Below are 22,773 nucleotides of genomic sequence, written 5' to 3'. Positions count from 1 at the left end.
ACTGTCGCTGCTGACCCTACAACTGCCTTCAGTCCTCTGCTCCCTCCTGACTGATTCTACTTCTGAGCCCTCCCCCCCCGTCTCCTAGTTTAAAAGCCCCTCCAACTTGGTGGCCATCTTTCTCCCCAAAAGAGCTGTACCGTCCCCATTAAGGTGCAGCCCATCCTTACTAAAGAGCCGGTAGCCGACTGAGAAGTCAGCCCAGTTCTCCAGGAACCCAAACCCCTCCTTCCTACACCAGTTCCTCAGCCACTTGTTAAGTTCCCTAATCTCCTTCTGCCTCTCCTGTGTGGCTCGAGGTACAGGCAGTATTTCAGAGAAAACCACCTTGGAGGTCCTTTTCCTCAATCTATTACCTAAGTCCCTGAAATCGTTCTTAAGGATCCTCCACCTACCTTTAACTTTGTCATTAGTGCCCACATGCACCATGACCGCTGGGTCATCCCCAGCCCCCCACATCAATCTGTCTGCCAGATCTGCGATGTGCCGAACTCGGGCGCCCGGTAAACAACAAACTGTTCGGTTCACAAGATCTTTTTTACAGATTGCCCTCTCTGTCCTCTTGACAATTGAGTCCCCCACTACCACAACCTTTCTAACCTTTCCTGAGTTACGGCCCCCCTTCTTCCTGGAGCCGTCCCTCCCCTGGCAGCTGGGGGAGGGCGCATGCTCCAGCTCTGCCACCCCTGAGTTGATATCCCCCTCAACCTGCAACTCGGCAAACATGTTAGGGTGTACCAACTCAGGACTGGCCTCCCTGACACTCCTCCCCCTAACATTCCTAACAGTCACCCAGCTGCGTACCTCTGCTGCTTGCGTCTCCTCTATTCCTCCCTCCTCTATGCTGACCCCTGCCAGCGCCTGATGGGTAATGTCCAAGCTCCTTTCCAGGTTGTAGATGCCACGCAGTCTTTCCACTGTGTTCTCTAGATGCACGATGTGGGCTTCCAGAGCAACAAGTCGCTCACATCTTGCACAGCAGTATTCGTCCTTGATTGGTTCATCAAGAAACTCATACATGCCGCAAGAAGTGCACTGAGTGGCATCCCCAATCCTGTCGGACATTATTACCCTCTACTCTATGGGGATAATATTAACGACCTGCTCTTCCTTACCTACACTACCACTAACTCCCCTGGTACTAAACCTGGGGTACTCACCAGTCGCTAATATACTAACCAGTCACTAGATACTCACCAGTCGCAAGGATCCTCACCAGTCGCAAGGATACTCACCAGTCGCAAGGATCCTCACCAGTCGCAAGGATACTCACCAGTCGCAAAGATACTCACCAGTCGCAAGATACTCACCAGTCGCAAGGATACTCACCAGTCGCAAGATACTCACCAGTCGCAAAGATACTCACCAGTCGCAAGGATACTCACCAGTCGCAAAGATACTCACCAGTCGCAAGGATACTCACCAGTCGCAAGGATACTCCCAGTCGCAAGGATACTCACCAGTCGCAAGGATACTCACCAGTCGCAAAGATACTCGCCCTCCGGTCGCAAGATACTCACCAGACACAAGATACTCACCAGTGGCACGGATGCTCACCAGTTGCAAAGATACTCACACCAGTTGCAAAGATACTCACCCACCGGTCACAAGATACTCCCCAGTCGCAAAGATACTTACCAGTCGCAAGATGCTACCAGTCGCAGATACTCACCAGTCGCAAGGTGGTCACCAGTCGCAGATACTCACCAGTCACAAGATGGTCCCAGTCGCAGATACTCACCAGTCGCAGATACTCACCAGTCGCAAGATGCTCACCAGTCGCAAGATGGTCACCAGTCGCAGATACTCACCAGTCGCAGATACTCACCAGTCGCAAGATGCTCACCAGTCACAGATACTCACCAGTCGCAAGATGGTCACCAGTCGCAGATACTCACCAGTCGCAAGATGCTCACCAGTCGCAGATACTCACCAGTTGCAAGATGGTCACCAGTCGCAGATACTCACCAGTCGCAAGATGCTCACCAGTCGCAGATACTCACCAGTCGCAGATACTCACCAGTCGCAAGATGGTCACCAGTCGCAGATACTCACCAGTCGCAGGATGGTCACCAGTCGCAGATACTCACCAGTCGCAGATACTCACCAGTCGCAAGATGCTCACCAGTTGCAAGATGCTCACCAGTCGCAGATACTCACCAGTCGCAAGATGGTCACCAGTCGCAGATACTCACCAGTCGCAAGATGGTCACCAGTCGCAGATACTCACCAGTCGCAAGATGCTCACCAGTCGCAAGATGTTCACCAGTCGCAGATACTCACCAGTCGCAAGATGCTCACCAGTCGCAGATACTCACTAGTCGCAGATACTCACCAGTCGCAGATACTCACCAGTCGCAAGATGGTCACCAGTCGCAGATACTCACCAGTCGCAAGATGCTCACCAGTCGCAGATACTCACCAGTCGCAGATACTCACCAGTCGCAAGATGCTCACCAGTCGCAGATACTCACCAGTCGCAGATACTCACCAGTCGCAGATACTCACCAGTCGCAAGATGCTCACCACTGCTTGTAGTGTTGTGCTTTTAGTCACCCCACCAGCCCCACCCCCCTACCAGTTGATCAGTTATTACCTTACGTCCCTGGTCAGGTCCTGTCAGGTCCTTGCCGCCGCTGCTCTGTCACCCTGTCGCACGCTCTCGGTCACCCCCGCCGCCGCTTCTCCGTCCCCGCTCTGTCTCCTGTCGGTCGGTCACCTTCCAAGGTTCCTTCACCCGGCCCCCGGCTCCCTGGTGCGGCTTCCCCCCCCCCCCCCGCACATGCGGCTCGCTGCTGCTCCTCCTCTTCTCTCACACACACAGCTCCCTCGCTGTGCACCGATCACCGCGCCACTTCCGGCTTCCTGCAAGGCTTCCGCTCCTCCGCTTCTAATAGGTTTCCTAATGTGACAGAACACAAAGCAGCGGCAGACATCTTCTTACACCCACGCAAGTCTTGAATTTTACATTTATTTTAGCAGTAAACTCACCTTATATACTGAAATAGACTATTTCACAGCGACCAAGTGAAATAGTCTATTTCACTATATAATCAGTTTGTCACTGAGCAGTGCGGGGTGTACCAAAATGGCCAACGCCACCTTCTACCTGCAGGTTTTTTGCTATATTTACTATATTACAATAATAATAGAAATGTAATACTGTTAATCAGTCTATAAGGTGAGTTTACTGCTAAAATAAATGTAAAATTCAAGACTTGTGTGGGTGTAAGAATGAGCTCTGAAGAAACCGACGTTGCAGTCGGTGAAACGCGTCAGCGTCCGGCATCTCATCCTCATGCACATCTGGTGACCGACCTGCCATACAGGACCCCCCGTCCATCATCTTTCAGGCTGTTCCCCAGCAGGCGCCCGGTAGATTGCTAGACCGGAAGTGACGTCCGGCGGACACCTCCGACCTGGAAGTCCACCCCATAGCCACCGGTGCAGCCTAACGCTTGGGTTGAACGCCCGCAGGACGGCAGCGTGGGACCTGAATACCTGGCTTCACGGTATCACCGTTTGCTCCATACCGCCTCACGGTCTGCTCCTTTGTGGTGATCCACCTGCATCCATCCAGCCAAGCTATCAGCAGGTAAACGACCGACTGGACATCCACCCGAATTGTGGTGTATTCCCCAATCTTGGCGCTACACACGGCCCCTACCTTATCTGGCGGTACTACACTGGTGATCACCCCAACGGTTCAGGATGCTGTATGCCCACTTGGTCTGACCATTCCCTACTGTGACCACTGCTCCAGCGGTACAGTCCACCATTTAAATTGAGGTACATTCCTATTACCTTTTTTCTACGGACACTGAGGGAACTCATTGAAGTACGGACCAGCATAGGGTCATTCACAGATCATCCCCCCAGCCTCCACCCCACCGGCTTGGGCTCCCACACTGGTAGCCCCATCAGTCTCAACCTTGACTGTCCCACCTTGTGTATTTTGCAACACGGGATAGTGACTGTTACTTCTACCGGCCAACCTAATAGAGGGTGTATTAGAGCTTCATTGCCATCCACACTGAGGTCCTCGCACAGCACCATTCAGGACATACAGCCTACAAGGTAGGCTGTTGACTGTCTGGTCCTGTGCATATTGTGAGGCGGTTTATTGCTATTTATGTGCATGAATGTCATTTTATGATTTTAATGTTGTTTAGTAGTGTCTGGTTTGCCACTCTGTTTTTCCTATCCAGTTACATGTTTTGCTCAGGCATACGTGCCAAATAAAATTTGTTCTACTTTTTTACTAATTTGTCTGGAGTGCCCTTAGTTGGTATCTGTGCTTGAGTTTGTCAGATCTCTATCTGCCAACCCAATTACTCCCCTTCCTTTTTTGATTTGTGTGGGTGTAAGAAGATGTCCGCCGCTGCTTCCTGTTCTGCCATATTAGAAAACCTATTGGAAAGCATAGCGGCCATGTTGGAACGCATGGCACATGCACAGTAAGTTGTTCTCGTCCGAACGTCACTTCCAGTTGCAGAATCTGATAGGTAGTGGCATTCTGATAGAACATGGTGTGCTGCAGTGCAGGTGCATTGCCAGCTACTGTATATACTGTATATTTCCTATAACATTGTTATACTGCATAGGAGGAAATAATGAAGGCAGACTTCTCTTTAGTTTTTGCTTTTGTTGAATATTGGAGTACAGAAAAGACAGATCATGTATAATATATAATGTACTGTATATTACTCAGTTTTATTTACTCATGTATTTGTTTCTTTAACAGGCAGTTTACATTACTGCTACTTTCCCTTACATCATTCTAACGATATTTCTCATTCGTGGTTTCACACTGCCTGGTGCAATTGATGGACTAAAATACCTTTTTACTCCAGATGTAAGTTTTTTCATTTATGAACAGCATATGAAGTGTGAAAACCCCAGCCCCAGTGTTGTATTAATCCTGCAAAGTGTAATGTCTTAGACTACAAATACAGGTACAGGTAAAAGAAAGGATTACCCTTGTATTATGGTTATTTAGTTTGGCTATAGTCTCAAAGTCGATTGTATTACAGCTAACAAAAGGTTAGCTTTTAACAAAAAATCTTAAATATGAGCATGTTCACTAAATACCGCCAGGATTTTGTAAAAAGTCATTAACATATCCTCAAAATCTGATTTGGCACCTTTTTTTTTATTTTTAAATGTTTATACCAGGCATGTCCAACCTGCGGCCTGAGGGCCGCATGCGGCCTGAGGGCCGCATGCGGCCCGGAACTGCAGCCAATGCGGCCCACTGCCCCCTGACAATTTTTTTATTTTTTTCTGAGGAGGAAGAAAGTTGAGTTGGGGGCAAGGCCACAGTGGCTTCCAACCAACTGTAGGCAGAGGCTGCAACTGCATTGGATGGGCATGCACTAGTGAGGCTGCATTGGATGGGCATGCACTGGTGAGGCGGCATTGGATGGGCACTGATCAGGCTGCATTGGTTGGGCACGCACTGGTGAATCTGCTTTGGATGGGCACTGTTTAGGCAGCATTGGATGGGCACGCACTAGGCTACAAGTGCCGTGCGATCTCCCGGCTGCTGCGGGAGACTTAGGATGTCTGCAGTCAGTGACAGAGCCGGTGCATCCTGTATAGTTCCGGCTCTGTCACAGGGGGAGTGATATGAAATGCACTCTGCCTGTGACAGGAGCCATACAGGAAGCAGCGGCTCTGCTCTCAACTGCAGCCGCTGCTACCTCCAGCAGTACCCGCATGACCAGCATTACCCGCCAGAATTACCCACTAGCAGTACCCGCCAGCAGTAACCGCACCAGCAGTAACCGCCAGCAGTCTGCAAAATAAGTAGAAAAGGTATGTGCATTAGCGTGTGTAAATTGTTGCAATATGTCTTTTAATAACTAGTTGTGTTTTGTCATAATATGTCATGTCCTTATTCATACATGTATGAATAAGGACATGACATTTTCTGGCTGCCTAAGTCATATGTGCTAGGGGTGCAACTATCCCCCAGCACATAACTGTAAATATCCCAGCATGTGCAGTGTTTCTGACTTTTATTACTTATATACCTTATATACCTTAATTATAGTATATATTTTATATGCAGCCCGAGAAAATTTCTCTACACTCAATGTGGCCCAGAGAAGCCAAAATGTTGGACACCCATGGTTTATACTAAGAATCTTACTGTTCAGTTTTGGCACTATGCAGACCCTTGCTGCCAGATAAAATCTCAAGTAAAGTTCTTGTCTTCCCTTAACTTAACGGATTGTGTTTTCATTGACTTAGGCTGGCCATACACTATTACATTTTCTTATTCAATTTTCTTTAGATTTACCTTCAACTATGTAGTGCAAGGTCCTGCCTGACTTCATACACATTGAAAGTGTTTAGGCTTGACCTCATATTATATGGTTTTGGTAAATCTAAAGGAAAATTGAATAAGAAAATTGTATAATATATGGCCAGCCTAAGCCCTCACTTTATCCTCTCATATTAAGTATATCCCCAATTCCTGTCACTTCCACCTGTTCTCCATATTCAGAACATGCCATTTTCTAACACAAGTAAGCACTTAAGTCATTGTTATTTCCCATGCTCACAATCTCTCACTTGATTACCACATCCTGTCGAACCACTAATTTGACTCTCAACTCTACAAACCATCATGAATTCTGCAGAAGGTTCTCATCCAAGATTTTACAATACATAGCCCCATCTATTGGCCCCTCAATGCAGCAAAGTTAGCCTGTACCTTTAGAAGAGAAACAACCCTAAAGCATAATGTTTCCACCTCCGTGCTTGACTGTAGGGATGGTTTTCTTAGGGTCAAAGACAGCATTTTTCTTCCTCCAAACATGGTGAGTCCCCCTCCTCAAGAAGGCACATATACAGTCATGTCAATGAACATCTAAATGATTCAGAAAAGGATTGGGAGAAAGTGCTGTGGTCCTATGAGACCAAAAGTAAGCTCTTTGGCATTAACTCAACTTGCCATGTTTGGAGGGGATCAAATAATTATTTTCCCCACTGTAGCCATGGATTTGGTAGGTTCACTGGTAAAATCTTCCTGAGGTCATTGATAAATATTGGTGATCTTCGGCTATGCCACCCAATGCCCTTTTCCTCTGTAGAATACCACATCCAAAATGTTCACCAATGAACTATTTCAAATGTTGACTAGAATGAGTTTTTGCAAAGAAATTCTTGGAGCACTCGGAGCACTCAGTTCATGTTGAGAGTTATAGTGGTTTGCAACACATGAGCTACCTCAGGCCTCCACGGGGGTTTTCAGGGATTCCTTGACCTGGCAAAAGAAGAATGGAAGAGTGAGTTCACCCTTCACAATTGTGTTCTATAGTTTATCTCCCAAATGCATGAAAGAATCGCAAATGTGATTCTGGTCAAGGAACATTTGCAGAATGCCCAGGAGGCATAAAACCAGGTTTATAGGCTGGTTAAAGTAAAGCATTTCCAATAGGGATCGAACGGTGGTCCCACACTGGAAAGTAATTTCCTGGCTGGCCAGATGGAAAGACCCATTTGAGATCATAGCTAAAATGGGCTATGTGAATTATAGAGTTCACCAACCAGACAGGAAGAAACCTTAATAGCTCTATCATATACATTTATTGAAGCCATAGAAAGACAAGGTACCAGTGACTGCCTTTGCAGGTGCAAGACTTAAGCTAACTCAGGTTAGTGGGGAAAGCATCCAGATAGCAACCACACTGTCAAAAGCCCACAAACCAGCAAGGTAGAGGCTATACACACCTAGCCCTGCCCTCTCTCCTAAAAGAAGATACGTACAGATGGTTTGTACAATTTTTCCACCTTAGTAGCTGCCTTGAGCTGTCTAAGAGTCAGAAGTTGCCTACAGTGGAGTGCAACACGAATGCTGAAAGGGCCTTCCTGAAACTCCCAGCCCATCTTGGAATGGGAACTGTCCTGTCACAAGTCATCCAAGAGAGCAGCTGGCTATGGCTGGAAATTGATCATGGCTGAGAGAAACCACACTATATTAGAACAAAAATACTTGTCCACTAAACAAACCCTAGATCCACTCCAGTATTACCTCTTATGAAAGAAGGGCAGGCCTGTTTCTAGCCATGCTCCTCTGACATGGATTAATCAAATAAGTGATTGTGGTTTCTGGGACTCTAGTTATTCAGGTTTGTGGTGGAGCACAGACTAGATTGTTAGAGATTTAGAGTTTAATATTATTTTAAATGATAAAAGTCTCTGAAATAGATATGAATGTTATAATGTAATATGTTAGGTTACTTCAATATGTCTTTGTCAAGGACAGCGAAGCCATTTTTGCTATGTATGTGTAGCACCCTACAAGGTAGGTGCTAGATAAAAGTATAGTAGGCCTTGTCTGCTTAACAGCAGGGCCATGTTTTCAGTTAGGTTGTCATGGTTCCCAGGTGTGGCTGTTGAGACTGGGGAGTCTCCCATTGTTTTCAATAAGGGCTCTCATTGGGCAGTGGAGGAAACCCAGCCAATGGCTCACCCAGGCTTGTATCTACCCCAGAAAGGCAGATCCTGCTGCTTAGCATTCTGGGAGTGGGTATAAGTTTGAGGGGAGAACATGACGCAGCGTCTTTTGGTGGGAAGCAGAGTCCCAGGAGGGAGAGCACGGCTGTCTCTCCACCTGTCAAGAGGATTTGGGTGTCCCAGGTGGCTTTCCTGAGGGGACAGAGGGCTGAGCTGAGCTGCCGAGAGGATCCAGTGTTCAGAGGACCAGCAGAGCTGAGAGGAGTCAAGTTTCAGGAAAGCATTCCCAATCGTGAGTACTGCAAACTGCCCTTGGGGGTCTGCCAGGTGAGAGGGGATCACTCCAGAGAAGGTCAGAGGGATCCGGGAGCTAGCTAGCCGGTGCAGGAGCAAAAGGAAAGGGGGTTCCAGTGTTGATCTGAAGAGTAAAAGGGGTGCCAGTGTGGACCCTGAAGAGTAGAAAGGGTGCCAGTAGTTGGACCCTGAAGTGTTAAGTGTACAGCGTGCAGTGTATAGTAGAGTAAAGGGGGTGCCAGCGGTTGGGCCCTGAAGTGTTAAGTGTAAAGCATGCAGTGTACAGTGTTAAGAGTTGCAGCAGAAGCAGTTTACAAAGGCTACCTCAGTCAGGGAGGACTGGAGGGAGCAGTGCTAGACTTTTGAGCTAACCAGAGTGTCAGAAGTCAGTCTTCAGTACAGTGCTTGACTTTTGAGCTAATCAGAAGTGTCAGAAGTTACACTCAAGGTCACAGACAGCAAGTCAGATTCACAAGCGCAAACGGGCGTTGACCGGCATTCAGCCAACATCAAGGCAGCGTCAGTAGGCATTTTTCTTCAAGAGTTCCAATTTGTACCTAGTTGAGCCAGAGGAGTATCCCACTCATTCCCTTCTCCCAGGACTGTCATTCTAAACAAGGGGTGAGTGTGTTTGTTTATGTAAAGCAGATAACATGGAATGGCTAACATTTCAAGCTCAGAAGTATAAACATGTCTCTGTACTACTGGGAATTGATACATTCCATATATGGAATACAAGCATGCAGTGGTTTATGGAACAATGTCAGAGTGAAGATACGTTCTTTATTGGACAAACAACTAAGGTTAATGCTGCATGTAAATTATTGTTATCTTTTTATGAATATTTAAGCCCTGAAAGTGAAAAGAAAATGTGTGTTATTACATGTGGTCATTCCAAACACATTCAAGGGGCAGAACAAAGCTTATAGGAGACTACATTGGTTGAGATTGTGGAAAGAACTGTATGCAAATTAGATACATTGAAAAGAACTTGGTGTTTAGTGTTTAACAAAAATCCTACAGATGAGGTTGGAGGAAACAATAAATTAATCATTGACAATTTTTACAAAAGATTTCAATCTTGGATTTCGCTAAAACATTAAAGGTAGCAGATTGCCCTAATTTACTTGAGGCGAAACGTAAATGTTTTGCGCAACCTGAAGTTTTTAAAAGTCAACTGTTAAAAGTCTTTGCAATTAGTATTTCTGGTAAGAATAAGGATTCTGGTCTTTCTCGGGGGAATTGGCTAATCGCAGTTTATGGGCGGGCCCCAGTCTGTGAGTTTCACGAGAAAATCAGTCTCCAAACCATTTCTTTGTTTTTGCTATAATCAGGAAAGTCGTAATAAAAAGCAGTGTACACATTTTTTTGCAGATGTACAATCAAAATCTGTTAACTATAAAAACAATAAACTTGGTAAATGAGAAAGTTACCAAAGGTATAATAGAAAAAAAGGTGTAACAGCTACGACTGACAGTAATATATTATCTTCTGCGCTCTCTGAAAATATTGTAACTAGCTAGCTACCCCATGACAGTTTTCATTTCTTCTGTGGCTCAGAGAATGACAGATTTTTGTGTCAACCCTTCCAGATACATGGAAGAGAGTCCATTAAGGAACCACAAAAAAAATATGTAAAAGGTACCATTACCTACTAATATAACTGCTATAAAAAGGCCATATCAACTTTTCTCGAGAATTCATTCAGATTTTTGCAGACAAAGCATCTGTCTGAGAAAATATGTATGAATTATGGATGCTTACTGAGGATATAGGGCAAATGTTTTTAATAGGAGAGGCCTTGTATACAATCATTTGAAGACCTAAAGAAAGCCATTAAAAATTCAGTATTTCTGATTAATGTAGATCTCTCTCAACCATTTTACATTCAAGTGTATGTGGATGATGAGAAAATTTCATCAGTAAAAAATGTGTTAAAAGAGCATTGGACAATGCTACAAGTCAGACACATTGTGGATTTGGCACCACTTGTTTTGCTAACACCTCAGGTTACACTAAAAGGTGTTATTACAAAGATAGGAAGGGGTGTTAATTCACAAAGAATTGCCTATTGACAATTGGATCTTGAGGAGAAATGACAAATGACACAATGTGAGAGACAGAGCCACAGTTATGTAATTGAAAAAGTCATTCCTTCACCTTTTAGTGGACATTTGTCGGGAGGAAATGTCCTGTGCCTATATAGATGGATTAAGATATTGGTACAATGGAGTGTATGTGATGGGATTTGCTTTTTGGATTCCAGATCAGCAACTTTTGTTACAATATAAGCCTCCTGGATATATGTCTGTACAAAGAGCTGAACTTGAGGTAGCCTTGTGTTTGTTTTGCAGTCAGAGTGACAGTGAAAATGTGGCTAATTTACTCACAGTTTATGTTTCTATTTGGTCCATGACAGACATGGTTGGTTCTCAAAAATAATTAAACTAAATGGTGAGTGTAGTAGTCAAAATAACACAAGAATCTGATAAGGCTACTTCTTTACAAGATTTAATTTAGTCACATGATAAAGAGGGGGACCTTGAGATTTTATCTTAGTTAGAATCAGTGCAGACCGATAGTGGAGATACAATTTATTGTAAAAAATATTGAAGGTCCATTGGTTCCCTATATTTCAACAATAATGACTAGAACACTATTGAAATTGAATTATTCTCTTTTTGCACATCCAGGACCTGATTTTTTTGTTTGAGCTAATGGAAGTAAATTTGTGAAATACTCATCTTAGAGCCCTTTGTCATCAGACTTCAGAGTCTTGTTTTATTTGTTTATAGAACAACCCAAAAGGAAAAGGTAAACCTAAACTAAAGATTGTGTGACTCATTTACATGCTATACTTTTTGCCTTAAGAGCCTAGTATTTTCGAGTATAGGTTTGTCACTTTTTGAGTTGATGACAGGACAAGAATGCCTATTCTTCTATTTTTGAGATTAGCATACTTAATTATTTACAATTTGTTGTATAGAAAGAAGTGTGGTTGCAAATATTGGTAAAAATGGTGTCGCGCTTTGGTTTGAAACCCACGCTACGCTACTGATGTGCCATGATTCATCTATGGACAATGTAAGCGGCATTTTATTGTCTTAAATAAATGTTTTGAAGCTTATTACGCTATGAGGGGCTTTGTCTTTTGTGTATTCCGAGCACCTAAAGGAGAAATCGGGGGAACCGGGATCTAGGATTGTTTGAAGGAGGCTCTCTGGAGGTGGTCTTCCCGGCTTATGTCAGCATCCTTGTTTGGGCTTGGTTTGACCCGCATGGGTCTATGTAGCTGGTAAGAGTACCTGGTCACTCTGCTTGGTGGTGGTTTTTCTTTACCTCACATATTTCAACATATAGTAGTAGTGGATTCCGCCAGCACTTTTGGGACTTATCTCCTCATCTTCAGTTCATTTATTCATTTATCAACATTCTGAAATATGGACTAGCGCGACACCATTTTTACCATTACTGTTCTAGATATATGTTTTCTATCTATTTGTGGCAGCAGCTTATCCAGCAATGATTTATTGTATGTATTGAGGCATTGGGGCAAACCCATATGATTTTAGCGCAGTAATTTATTTTTAATGGTTGCAAATATTGCAACAATAGGTACAGGAACTTCAGAAGTTTGCTGCACAAAATATGGATAGACCCTTGCTAGATTTAATAGAAATAATGTCTTGAATGAGATTTCTACTTCTGAGTATGTCGAGAAATTTATTTTAGGAGCTCAAGTTATGGTTAAGAATTAGAGATCTGAAAGTACCTGGGATGCCAACTGGGAAGGTTTCTTTGTTTTTCTTAAGTTAATTGGGCCTAAAGTTCATTTTTGTTCGAAGAATGGATAAACAACACAGAAAGGGCTATGAGCCTAGAATGATCTATATTGATCAATGAAAATTACTTAAGAAAAACATATAATTTTTTGATAAGAATTTTATACTTGTTTTCATTTTCTCTCCTAGATATGTCTTTCGTTTCTAAGTTTAAAGAAAATTATTTTATTTATTTCTGGATTTTTGAATTCCACTATGACCATGAGACAAGCACAACTAAACTTCTATTTGTCACTACTTTTTTGTTTTTGCTTTCATCATTACTTTCTTTCTAATTGTGTTATTAAGAACTATAATTTTTTGGATGGACTTCAAGGTTTTCCTCATATGGACTTGTTTCATAAGAGACAATCTGATCGTTCGATCATTATGAGAGGGGGAGTTGGGATGTGATTCTCATATAATAATTTTTTTATGAATTGTCTGATAAAGGAGAATATGAGTGTTTAGAGCTTTAAAATATTTTAAAACACATTGTTTTGCTTATTCAAATAGAATAGATTATACAGTTATGGGAATAATATGTATTAATCTTGACAAGAGAGAAGGAACCATAAGTGACTCTATGTTGACATTGAAATGTGATACTTTCTTCTATACAACCTTTGTAAGTTTAGTAGATCCTTGGAAGATTGGTATCACAGCAACAGCTAATAATAATGATACTAGTTTAGTTTACATTATAGTTGTTACATCTAGGTTTCTTAATTATTTTACATAAACACATATTATGATAAACTTGTAAGCATAGAATTAATTTTATCTTACTACTTTTGTTGGAACACACACAACTTGGGAAAGTTGGATGGATGAGTTGCTATAACAAGGATGTACAAAAATTGTACATTTGGAGCATTAATACTAGTTAAAGAGGAAGTAAACACTCCTCTGCAAGTTGTACCTATAGGTAAGCCTATGATAAGGCTTACCTATAGGTACTGTAAATATCTCCTAAACATGTACCGTTTAGGAGATATTTACCTTACATGCAGCCAGTGACATCATTGGTGCATGCGCTCTGAAGGAACGGCTGCTGGTGCGTTCCTTCAGAGCCCTGTGCCTTGACCGTCAACCTCTTTAACTTATAAATGTATCTTATTTTAAAAAGAATAGATTTAGAAATTTTACATGACTTATGGATTTATACTTCTTTTAAAGAAGATGCTAATTATATCTAGATGGAAAAAGGTATCATTAAAGTACATACAGGTTTGTGTGGAAGAGAAGATCTGAATTAATGTGTCCAAACAGAGTTGCTGTCTAACTAAAATACAGAATGTTAAAAAAAAGAGCATAGAAAAGAGTTGCTTGCTGGTCATAGATAGATAGATAGTATATATATATATATATATATATATATATATATATATATATATATTTATAAAAATGAATATGGCAATTGAAAAATGGAGAGTTATGATTACTTATCATACTTATAATTGTTTGGTGTGAAAGATAACGTATAAAGGCTTATATTGTACAAATTATTTAGTTATTGAAATTTCCTGGGATGAAAGAGATTTTATTTATTAATTAATAATTTATATTTTGAAGCAGTATAATTTGACATATCAAAGATATATTATTTACTTCTTCCTTACACTGAAATAGGAAAATAGTTATATGATATGGTCAAAGATGTAAGAGTTTTACAAAAAGGTAAATACATTTATGAAATTGAAGGAAGAAAATATTTGATGATATTACATCATTTGGATGAAGAACTAACTAAAATGAATAAATAATATAATGATTTATGGTCTCTTGATGGAATGAAATATGTAAATGTTTCATAGGAAAATCTCTGGGTTTTGGAGAAATGCTTTTGTTTATTATCTGGCATATACAATTTTATTATTGTTTATCATATTGTTTGTTATAATTTGTTTGTATTGCAAAAAAAAAGATGATCAGATACATTTCTTATTTAAGATAAATGTCCTTTTATAGGTTGATTTTAGTGAATTTAGGGGGAATTGTTAAGGATTTAGAGTTTAATAGTTCAAATGATAAAAGTCTCTGAAATACATATGAATGTTATAATGTAATATGTTCGTTTTGAAGGTTACTTCAATATGTCTTTGTCAAGGACAGAGAAGCCATTTTTGCTATGTACTGTATGTATTTCAATTCTGAAGTCCAATGTTAGTGTGTTAGGAGGAGTTGTGTCCTACTATAGATTAAAATCATATATGCAAGAGTGGGTGTTACTTTTATATTTGGTAATACTACCTTCTTGGGACATACTTTTTGCTGACATCGTCTTTACATACAGTATAAGAATACAACATGTTAGATGTTCATCAGAGAGAGATGAAAAAAGGACATCCTTCACTCTGAGGACACGTAATATATCTCTATCTCCTTTAGTGCCGGTTCACACTAGTGCGGCTGCGGCGATCGCATGTAATGTCGGAGCGCACTGCTCCTTCATTACATGCGATCGGCTGTGCGGTGCGAGTTTAGCCATACACTTTGTATGGCTAAATTCGCACCGCACCCGCAGCAAAGACGCACAGGAAACCTTTTTTGCAGCCGCATCAGGATCGGATCGCACAGTGGTTCACACTTGTGCGATCCGATCCTGTGCGAACTGTAAGATCGCACTGCGATATGCGATCAAACTGGGGGTGTCGTTAAGATTACATTGACACCCCCAGCGTAACGCATATGGCAGTGTGAACTGCCAGGGGTGCGTTTGCGATGCGGGAACAGGCTGCAAATTCGCAGCCTTCCCGCATCGCATAAGTGTGAACCGGGGCTTAGGCGCGTGAAACCTTTCTGTTTTGTTCTGTTTTGTTATGTTTCACTTTGCTTTAAGAAAATAAACAAACTTTTGTATCGTACGAGCTGAGGAGTCTCCAATTTTTGAAAAAGATTTAGAAACACCGGTAAACTTCATCAAAATGCTGCTGCTTCTTCCCAGGTCTATTTTTTTGGCTACACCTCTTCCGGGCTGAGGGGGGGGGTATATGTACTGGTCCAAAAAAATATATCTCTTTTCTTGGTTCTTCAGGTGATGGGCTCTTTCGGAGCCACCACAGGGTTAATGATTAAGAAGGCTCGTAAGAAAATCTAGGGAGAGGAGGCAGAGAATGATGGGGGGGTTAGTGAATGCTGCACTTGTTGAAAGTGCTGGGCAGGAAGGGAACTCTATGCTCCAGGCAATAGAAGAGACTGTCTAGGTGTCTCAGGAGCCACCGCACATCAAGTACTAGGGATGATCGAACGGTTCGGGTCCACCATCGGTTCGGCCCGAACATTGGGTGTTCGAGGTTCGGCCGAATTTAGAACTTTTTGCCCAAAAAGTTCGGAATTCGGCAACCAGAATCGACCAAAATGCAATGCTTCAGGAAATGGGCTTTAAAAGCCCGTGATTGGACCAGAACCATTAGCAAAAGCCAATTGAGGGGGCAGGAGAATGCTAGGAATGTGATTGGAGTGACTAGGGGGTCCCTAGACCAATCATTAGTGAATACGCCCCCCCAGTATATAAGATCGCCCCCGCCATATTCCTAGCATTGTTATACTGGACATGGAAGAGAGTGGAAGCAGTTCTGTTAATTTTACTTTAAAAGTGTCATTTAGCTATTTATTAGTGTGAGGAAAGGGATATCTAGTGTAGTTAGAGTGCTCCTTTACACTTTAGTTAGCTTCAAAAATTTAGTTTCTGTAGGGAAAGTGTTAAGTGTAAAGGGACCGTAGTGTAGTGTAGGGTTAACTGACAGTGACTGCTATGGAAGGGTGACAAAACCCTTCCATAGCAGGGTGACCGCTATAGAGAAATGATCATTTCTCTGAGTTGCTTCGGGACAGGAATATGGCTTCTCACCAGCCAAGCATTTTTCATGCTGCAGGGGCTGCCACTGCCAGTGCTTTTTTGAGGACATGTTTGATGTCAGACATGACATCTGAACATGTGTATAGGGGGTATATATACACATATATGTCTGTATATATACCCCTAGACATATATAGGTGTGATAGTAGCAGAAATATATGCTTGCGCTAATGAAATCATTTACAGTAATATATTTCTGCTACTATCACACCTATATATGGCTAGGTGTCTATATTCATATAATTATGTGTGTATATATACCACTATACACAAGTTCAGATGTTTTGCCTGCCTCAAAAGAACCCAAAAAAATGCCAAAAAAAACGATAGCGTCAAAAAAAAAATGCCCAGGTGTGTTTTTGCTGGCATTTTTTGGGAGTTTTTGGAGGCAGGCAAAACATCAGAACTTGTGCACAGTACCACTATACACAAGTTCAGATGTTTTTCCTGACTGCAAAGAACCCAAAAAAATGCCTTCTATTAAACCGGCAAGGTGTGAAAACCGAGGAGAGAAGCTAACCCCCTGAGCTGAAAGTTTTCTAATACAAACAATCCTTTTTTTTCTGGTTCTGGACATGCTACAGAGCTGAAACTTCACAGGTACACCTTTTAGACCCCCCAGACACAAAATCACACAAAAAAAGTTCTTAAAAATTGACATTTTTGATAAAAAAGCCCATTATTGAAAAAATTAAAAAATAAAAGAGATTTTTTGATTTTTACTTTGGATTTAGTATCTGGGGGGTCTAAAAAGTGTACATGTGAAGTTTCAGCTCTGTAGCATGTCCAAAACCATAAAAAAAAGATTGTTTGTATTAGAAAACTTTCAGCACAGGAGGTTGGCTTCGCTGCTGTAACACCTTGCCAGTTTAATAGCAGGCATTTTTTTGGGTTCTTTGCAGTCAGGAAAAACATCTGAACTTGTGTATAGTGGTACTGTGCACAAGTTCTGATGTTTTGCCTGCCTCCAAAAAACCCCCAAAAAATGCCAGCAAAAACACACCTGGGCATTTTTTTTTTTACGCTAGCGTTTTTTTTGGCATTTTTTGGGGTTCTTTTGAGGCAGGCAAAACATCTGAACTTGTGTATAGTGGTGTATATACACACATACATATATTTATATACACACCTAGACATATATAGGTGTGATAGTAGCAGAAATATATGCTTGCGCTAATGAAATAATTTACAGTAATATATTTCTGCTACTATCACACCTATATATGGCTAGGTGTCTATATACATATAATTATGTGTGTATATATACCACTATACACAAGTTCAGATGTTTTGCCTGCCTCAAAAGAACCCATGGTGTGTTTTTGCTGGCATTTTTTGGGGGTTTCTGGAGGCAGGCAAAACATCAGTACCACTATACACAAGTTCAGATGTTTTTCCTGACTGCAAAGAACCCAAAAAAATGCCTGCTATTAAACCGGCAAGGTGTTACAGCAGCGAAGCCAACCTCCTGTGCTGAAAGTTTTCTAATACAAACAATCTTTTTTATGGTTCTGGACATGCTACAGAGCTGAAACTTCACATGTACACTTTTTAGACCCCCCAGATACTAAATCCAAAGTAAAAATCAAAAAATCTCCTTTTTTTTTTTTAATTTTTCAATAATTGGCTTTTTTATCAAAAATAACAATTTTTAAGAACTTTTTTGTGTGATTGTGTGTCTGGGGGGTCTAAAAGGTGTACCTGTGAAGTTTCAGCTCTGTAGCATGTCCAGAACCAGAAAAAAAGATCATATAGGTGTTAAAGGAGGGTCCCACATCCCTGTTCTACTGAAAAATTGTCTTTTTTTTTGTCATGGTTCTGGACATGCTACAGAGCTGAAACTTCACATGCACACCTTTAGACCCCCCCCCCCCCCCAGATACTAAATCCAAAGTCAAAATTAAAAAATCTCTTTTTTTTTTTTTTTTCAATAATTGGCTTTTTTATCAAAAATGACAATTTTTAAGAACTTTTTTGTGTGATTAATAGTTAATGGGGCATGACCCAGAACCCTAGGCACTTTTTAGCGGCATTTATTGGGTTTTAGGGCTTAAAAATTGTGTTTTTTGATTACCGAAGTTCGGGTCCCATTGATTTCAATGGGGTTCTGAAATCCGGGCCAAACTTTCGGGAAGTTCGGATGTTCTGGCCGAACCAAACTTTTCAAAAGTTCGATCATCCTTACAAGTAACCTGCTGTATGATAGTGTAAGGCAGTCTCAGCCTAGACAACCACCAGGTTGCACCCCAAAGTATTTCACTTTGCCCACTGGAGCTTACTCATGGGGATTGACACTCATGCACTACTTTTGGAAACTCACTGCAAACAGAAGTGCAATGCGATCCAGTGTAAGCAAACACACTGCGCTTGTGACCTGTGTTTGTGATGTAGTTAACCTTGATACCCACTGCAGATCACAGCTGCAGTGCACTTTGAATGTCGTAAGGGAATAGCGTACAGGAAGGGGGGCTTCCGGGACCGAGTTCTGGTGTGAACAGAGTCTTAGAACACATTCAGCTACATTTAAATGGTAACAGCTGCATTTGATAAGAACCCCTGCCAACACGAGCCCCTACGATAACAATAAAACCACCACAATCCCCTGAAAGAAGAAATCGGCTGCACTGCTCATGTATTATATAATTTATCGAATCACATTCAGACTGATCTCTCAATTCACAATTTCAGAATTACCAGCAAATGTTTAAAAACGTTAAAGCAGAATGTTTAATTTTCATTGCATACATTACTATACTGTATGTCGGATACTTCAGCTAGTGCTGTGCTTTTAGCTGCTGCAGCTCTCAAACACTGAAGAGATGGTGTCCTTAATTTGCCCCCTTCTCCCCTCGGCTGTTCACAGAATATTGTGAATTATATGAACCATTTATAAAATGTACAGTTTTATGAACTGCCAAGGAGAAAAGGTCAGGGGAAAGGGGGAGTTTTTTTTAGACCACCCGAGCAGTCCACAAAAATCCAGTGACGGTTTTCCGGCTGTGGAAGGGAGACTACAGTCCTTCCTTCCGCAGTAGAAAACTATGACAACCAGTCCATTTGTCCTTAAGATTTTATCTCAGGGGTACAGTCTGGAGTTTTCAGAGATCCCTCCAAGGCAGTTTTTTTGTGACTTAAGTTCCCAGAGTTCGATAAAAGTCACTGGCAATTGATTATGTCTCTTTTGAAGAAGCTAATGCAAGAGTGAGTGATCATTCCAGTTCCCCAGGAAGGGGAAGGTCTTGGGTTCTATTGTCACGTTTTCATGGTCATAAAACCTTCGGGAGGTTTTGTTTGATTCTAAACCCTTTAGTTATTGAACATATCTATTTGTTACAAAAAGTTCAGAATGGATACAATTGTCTCAGTTGGAAAGCTTCTTATTGCAGGGTACTTCATGGCATCCATAGATCTCAGGGATGCTTACCTGCACATCCCTATTTCACTAGCATCTCAAATGTTTTTAGCAAGTTTTGGCAATCAAAGAAGGGGATGACATTTCCCATCTTCAGTTCAGAGCCCTCCATTTCAGACTGTCCTCAGCTCTGAGAATCTTCACCAAAATCATGGCAGAAGCCTTGACACTCCTGAGGATGCTGGGGATTTGGATCATTCCATATCTAGATGATCTCCTGCTATTTGCCAATTCAAAGGACCTGTTGGTAACAAGCCTACAGAGGACAGAAAGTCATCAGAGTTTGGGATGGCTTCTGAACAGGGAGAGGTCGAGTCTGGTTCCTTCCCAGATCATAAAAGTTTTTGGGATACACCATCGATTCGACTAGAGAAAAAAAAATTCTCCTAAAAATTCTGAACACAGTGAAACAGATTCGACAATTAGACAAGGTTGCTCAGCCATGTCAACGTTGGGCCTCCCTACAGCCTCAATTCCAGCTGCTCAGAGGGCCTCAGAGGGTCTCCATTCGAGGGATCTTCAACTGACAATTCTACAGAATTTAAATTCCCCCCCCCCCCCCCCGAAAAAGCATGTTTTTGACCCTTTTTTTTTTTTTTTTTTTTGCAATATAACAAAGTAAAACATTTCTGTTTCTGGTTTCAACTTACCATAACCGAAGCTTCAGAATAGAACTTGACATGACAGGTCACAATGATAAGAGGGGACCTGCAAAACATAAAGAACAACCATAAATTAAAGAGATACTGCACAGTGTATGGACACTGAAATGGGAATCTCTGACATCAATAAATGGATCTGGTATAGATATTGGCTCTTCATACCTGCAAAGCTGCTGGTTGCACGTCTTCAAGAGGCTTGTTAAGGTCCACCTTCACCTCTGTTGTTCTGGAAGACCCAGATAAGCAATGTTCTAGCTGGCCTTCAGGAACTCTAGACTGAGTAAAAGTTGGTTACTTGAGTATATGTAAACAATCACCATGTAAAACAACCATTCAGTTTAAAATGGAAATGAAAGTTAAAACATTTGGGTATAGAAAAAAAAAAAAAATTATATATATATATATATATATATATATATATATATAAATACCTTTTTTAGCGCTTTTTTTTTTTTTTTTTTTATAAATGATCACATTCCCTCTATTCTCAAATTAATAAAATCTGGAGGAAGTAGAAGCAACAGCACACTGAGCTTCCCAAGGCAATGACGGGGGATGGGAGGGTGACAGGACAAGTCTGATCATTGGAGGAGAGCACACAGAGTTCCCAGCATATTTAAAGAACTAACCATGCTGTGCTCTCCTGCCTAGTGTGGTCAGCATTTAGTAGGAAAGCAGAGGGACTGTCAGAACACCAGGGATTTCACATAAAGGAAATAATACAAAGAACGGGAGACTTCTTTATACCAGTACATGGTAAAGCAGACACATATTCTCATATGTATTCTTCCAGTGTAAGGAAGGATGCGTTTTTCTGCGATGCATCAGAGTTTATCTAAATGTTAATCACCCTCTAGAACTCCTTCAAGACCCTCAACCTCTCACAGGCTTAGGAGGCCCCCTGGACACTGACAGGAGATGCATACATACAAAAAATAAAAAAAATAAAAGCTACCGTATATACTTTTGACCTGGGGAATGGGATCAGCAGCAGGGCTGGTGAAGAAGGGAATGGCCAAATGGGATCAGTAATAGTGCACCAACCATGGTGATGGTGATGAGGATGGTGGGAGCAGTGGCAGCGGTGGTGGTGGTGCGGGATCAGGAGCGGTAATGGTGGGGAGGGGTGTGGGATCAGGGGCGGTAATGGTGGTGAGGGGTGTGGGATCAGGGGCAGTAATGGTGGGGAGGGGTGTGGGATCAGGGGCGGTAATGGTGGTGAGGGGTATGGGATCAGGGGCGGTAATGGTGGTGAGGGGTGTGGGATCAGGGGCAGTAATGGTGGGGAGGGGTGTGGGATCAGGGGCGGTAATGGTGGTGAGGGGTGTGGGATCAGGGGCGGTAATGGTGGTGAGGGGTGTGGGATCAGGGGCGGTAATGGTGGTGAGGGGTGTGGGATCAGGGGCGGTAATGGTGGTGAGGGGTGTGGGATCAGGGGCGGTAATGGTGGTGAGGGGTGTGGGATCAGGGGCGGTAATGGTGGTGGGTGTGGGATCAATGGCAGTGGTGAAGGAGTGATGGCGGAGAGGGATCAGTGGGGGCGATGGTGGGGGGGGTGGGATGTGGTGTCACCACTACCTCTGTCTTACTGATCCCATCCCCCCACCACAGCAGATCTCATCCCTACACCCCCAAAAGCTCTGTTGTAGAGGATGAGATCTGTTCTGTGCCAGGCATGGGATGGGATCATTAAGAGGCAGCATTCCAGTAAGCCAGCAAGAGTTTGGGATCAAAAAGGCAAGTTGAACTTAGTTCACTTACGATTAGCAGTCAGTCAAGTCAAGACGATTTCCCCCTCACTCAGGCTCAGGCAACTCCAGCCAGGCAGACACAGCATGTGGTCTCTTCACACTCGTCTGGTCTCTTCACCCCTGCTGCCTCACTGCCTCAGCCATCTCTCAGATTGGAGGATCGGCAGGGCTGAGGGCGGTGCAGGCAGCACAGCAGCAGAATGCAGGTACTGTCTCGTAGATTGCTTTACACTGACTGCACACGACATGCCTGTACCTCTCCGGCCCCCCGCCCGCACAACGATCGGGGAAAGCGGCATCCAGCCTAGTCTCTCACTCAGCTCACCCACCACTAGCGAACAGTGAGTCATCAGGCGGACAGACGGGCCCCCTCACGCCGCGGCCGCTGTAAGAAAACAGGGGCTGGCGGGCCCCCCCTCAGGTAGCGGAACTCCAGGGCCCGGTCGCAACCGCGACCGCTGTGACCCTGATAGTTCCGCTACTGAGTGGAGGAATCAGACAAATT

General features: G+C 42.7%; 1 protein-coding gene across 1 annotated transcript in view; it reads left to right on the top strand.

Annotated features, from left to right (window-relative positions):
- Positions 1 to 22,773, top strand: part of LOC309556087 (sodium-dependent neutral amino acid transporter B(0)AT3-like) — a 171,189-nt gene that overhangs the window by 63,942 nt on the left and 84,474 nt on the right. The window contains exon 5 of the mRNA XM_082258407.1: positions 4,745 to 4,855. Coding sequence (XP_082114533.1) covers positions 4,745 to 4,855 — 111 coding nt within the window. The remainder of the gene's footprint in view (positions 1 to 4,744; positions 4,856 to 22,773) is intronic.

Source organism: Pelophylax lessonae (assembly GCF_965119305.1).
Source record: "Pelophylax lessonae genome assembly, chromosome: 5".
NCBI lineage: Eukaryota > Metazoa > Chordata > Amphibia > Anura > Ranidae > Pelophylax > Pelophylax lessonae.
The sequence above is the reverse complement of the archived record's forward strand: the minus strand, read 5'-3'. Positions and strand labels throughout refer to the sequence as shown.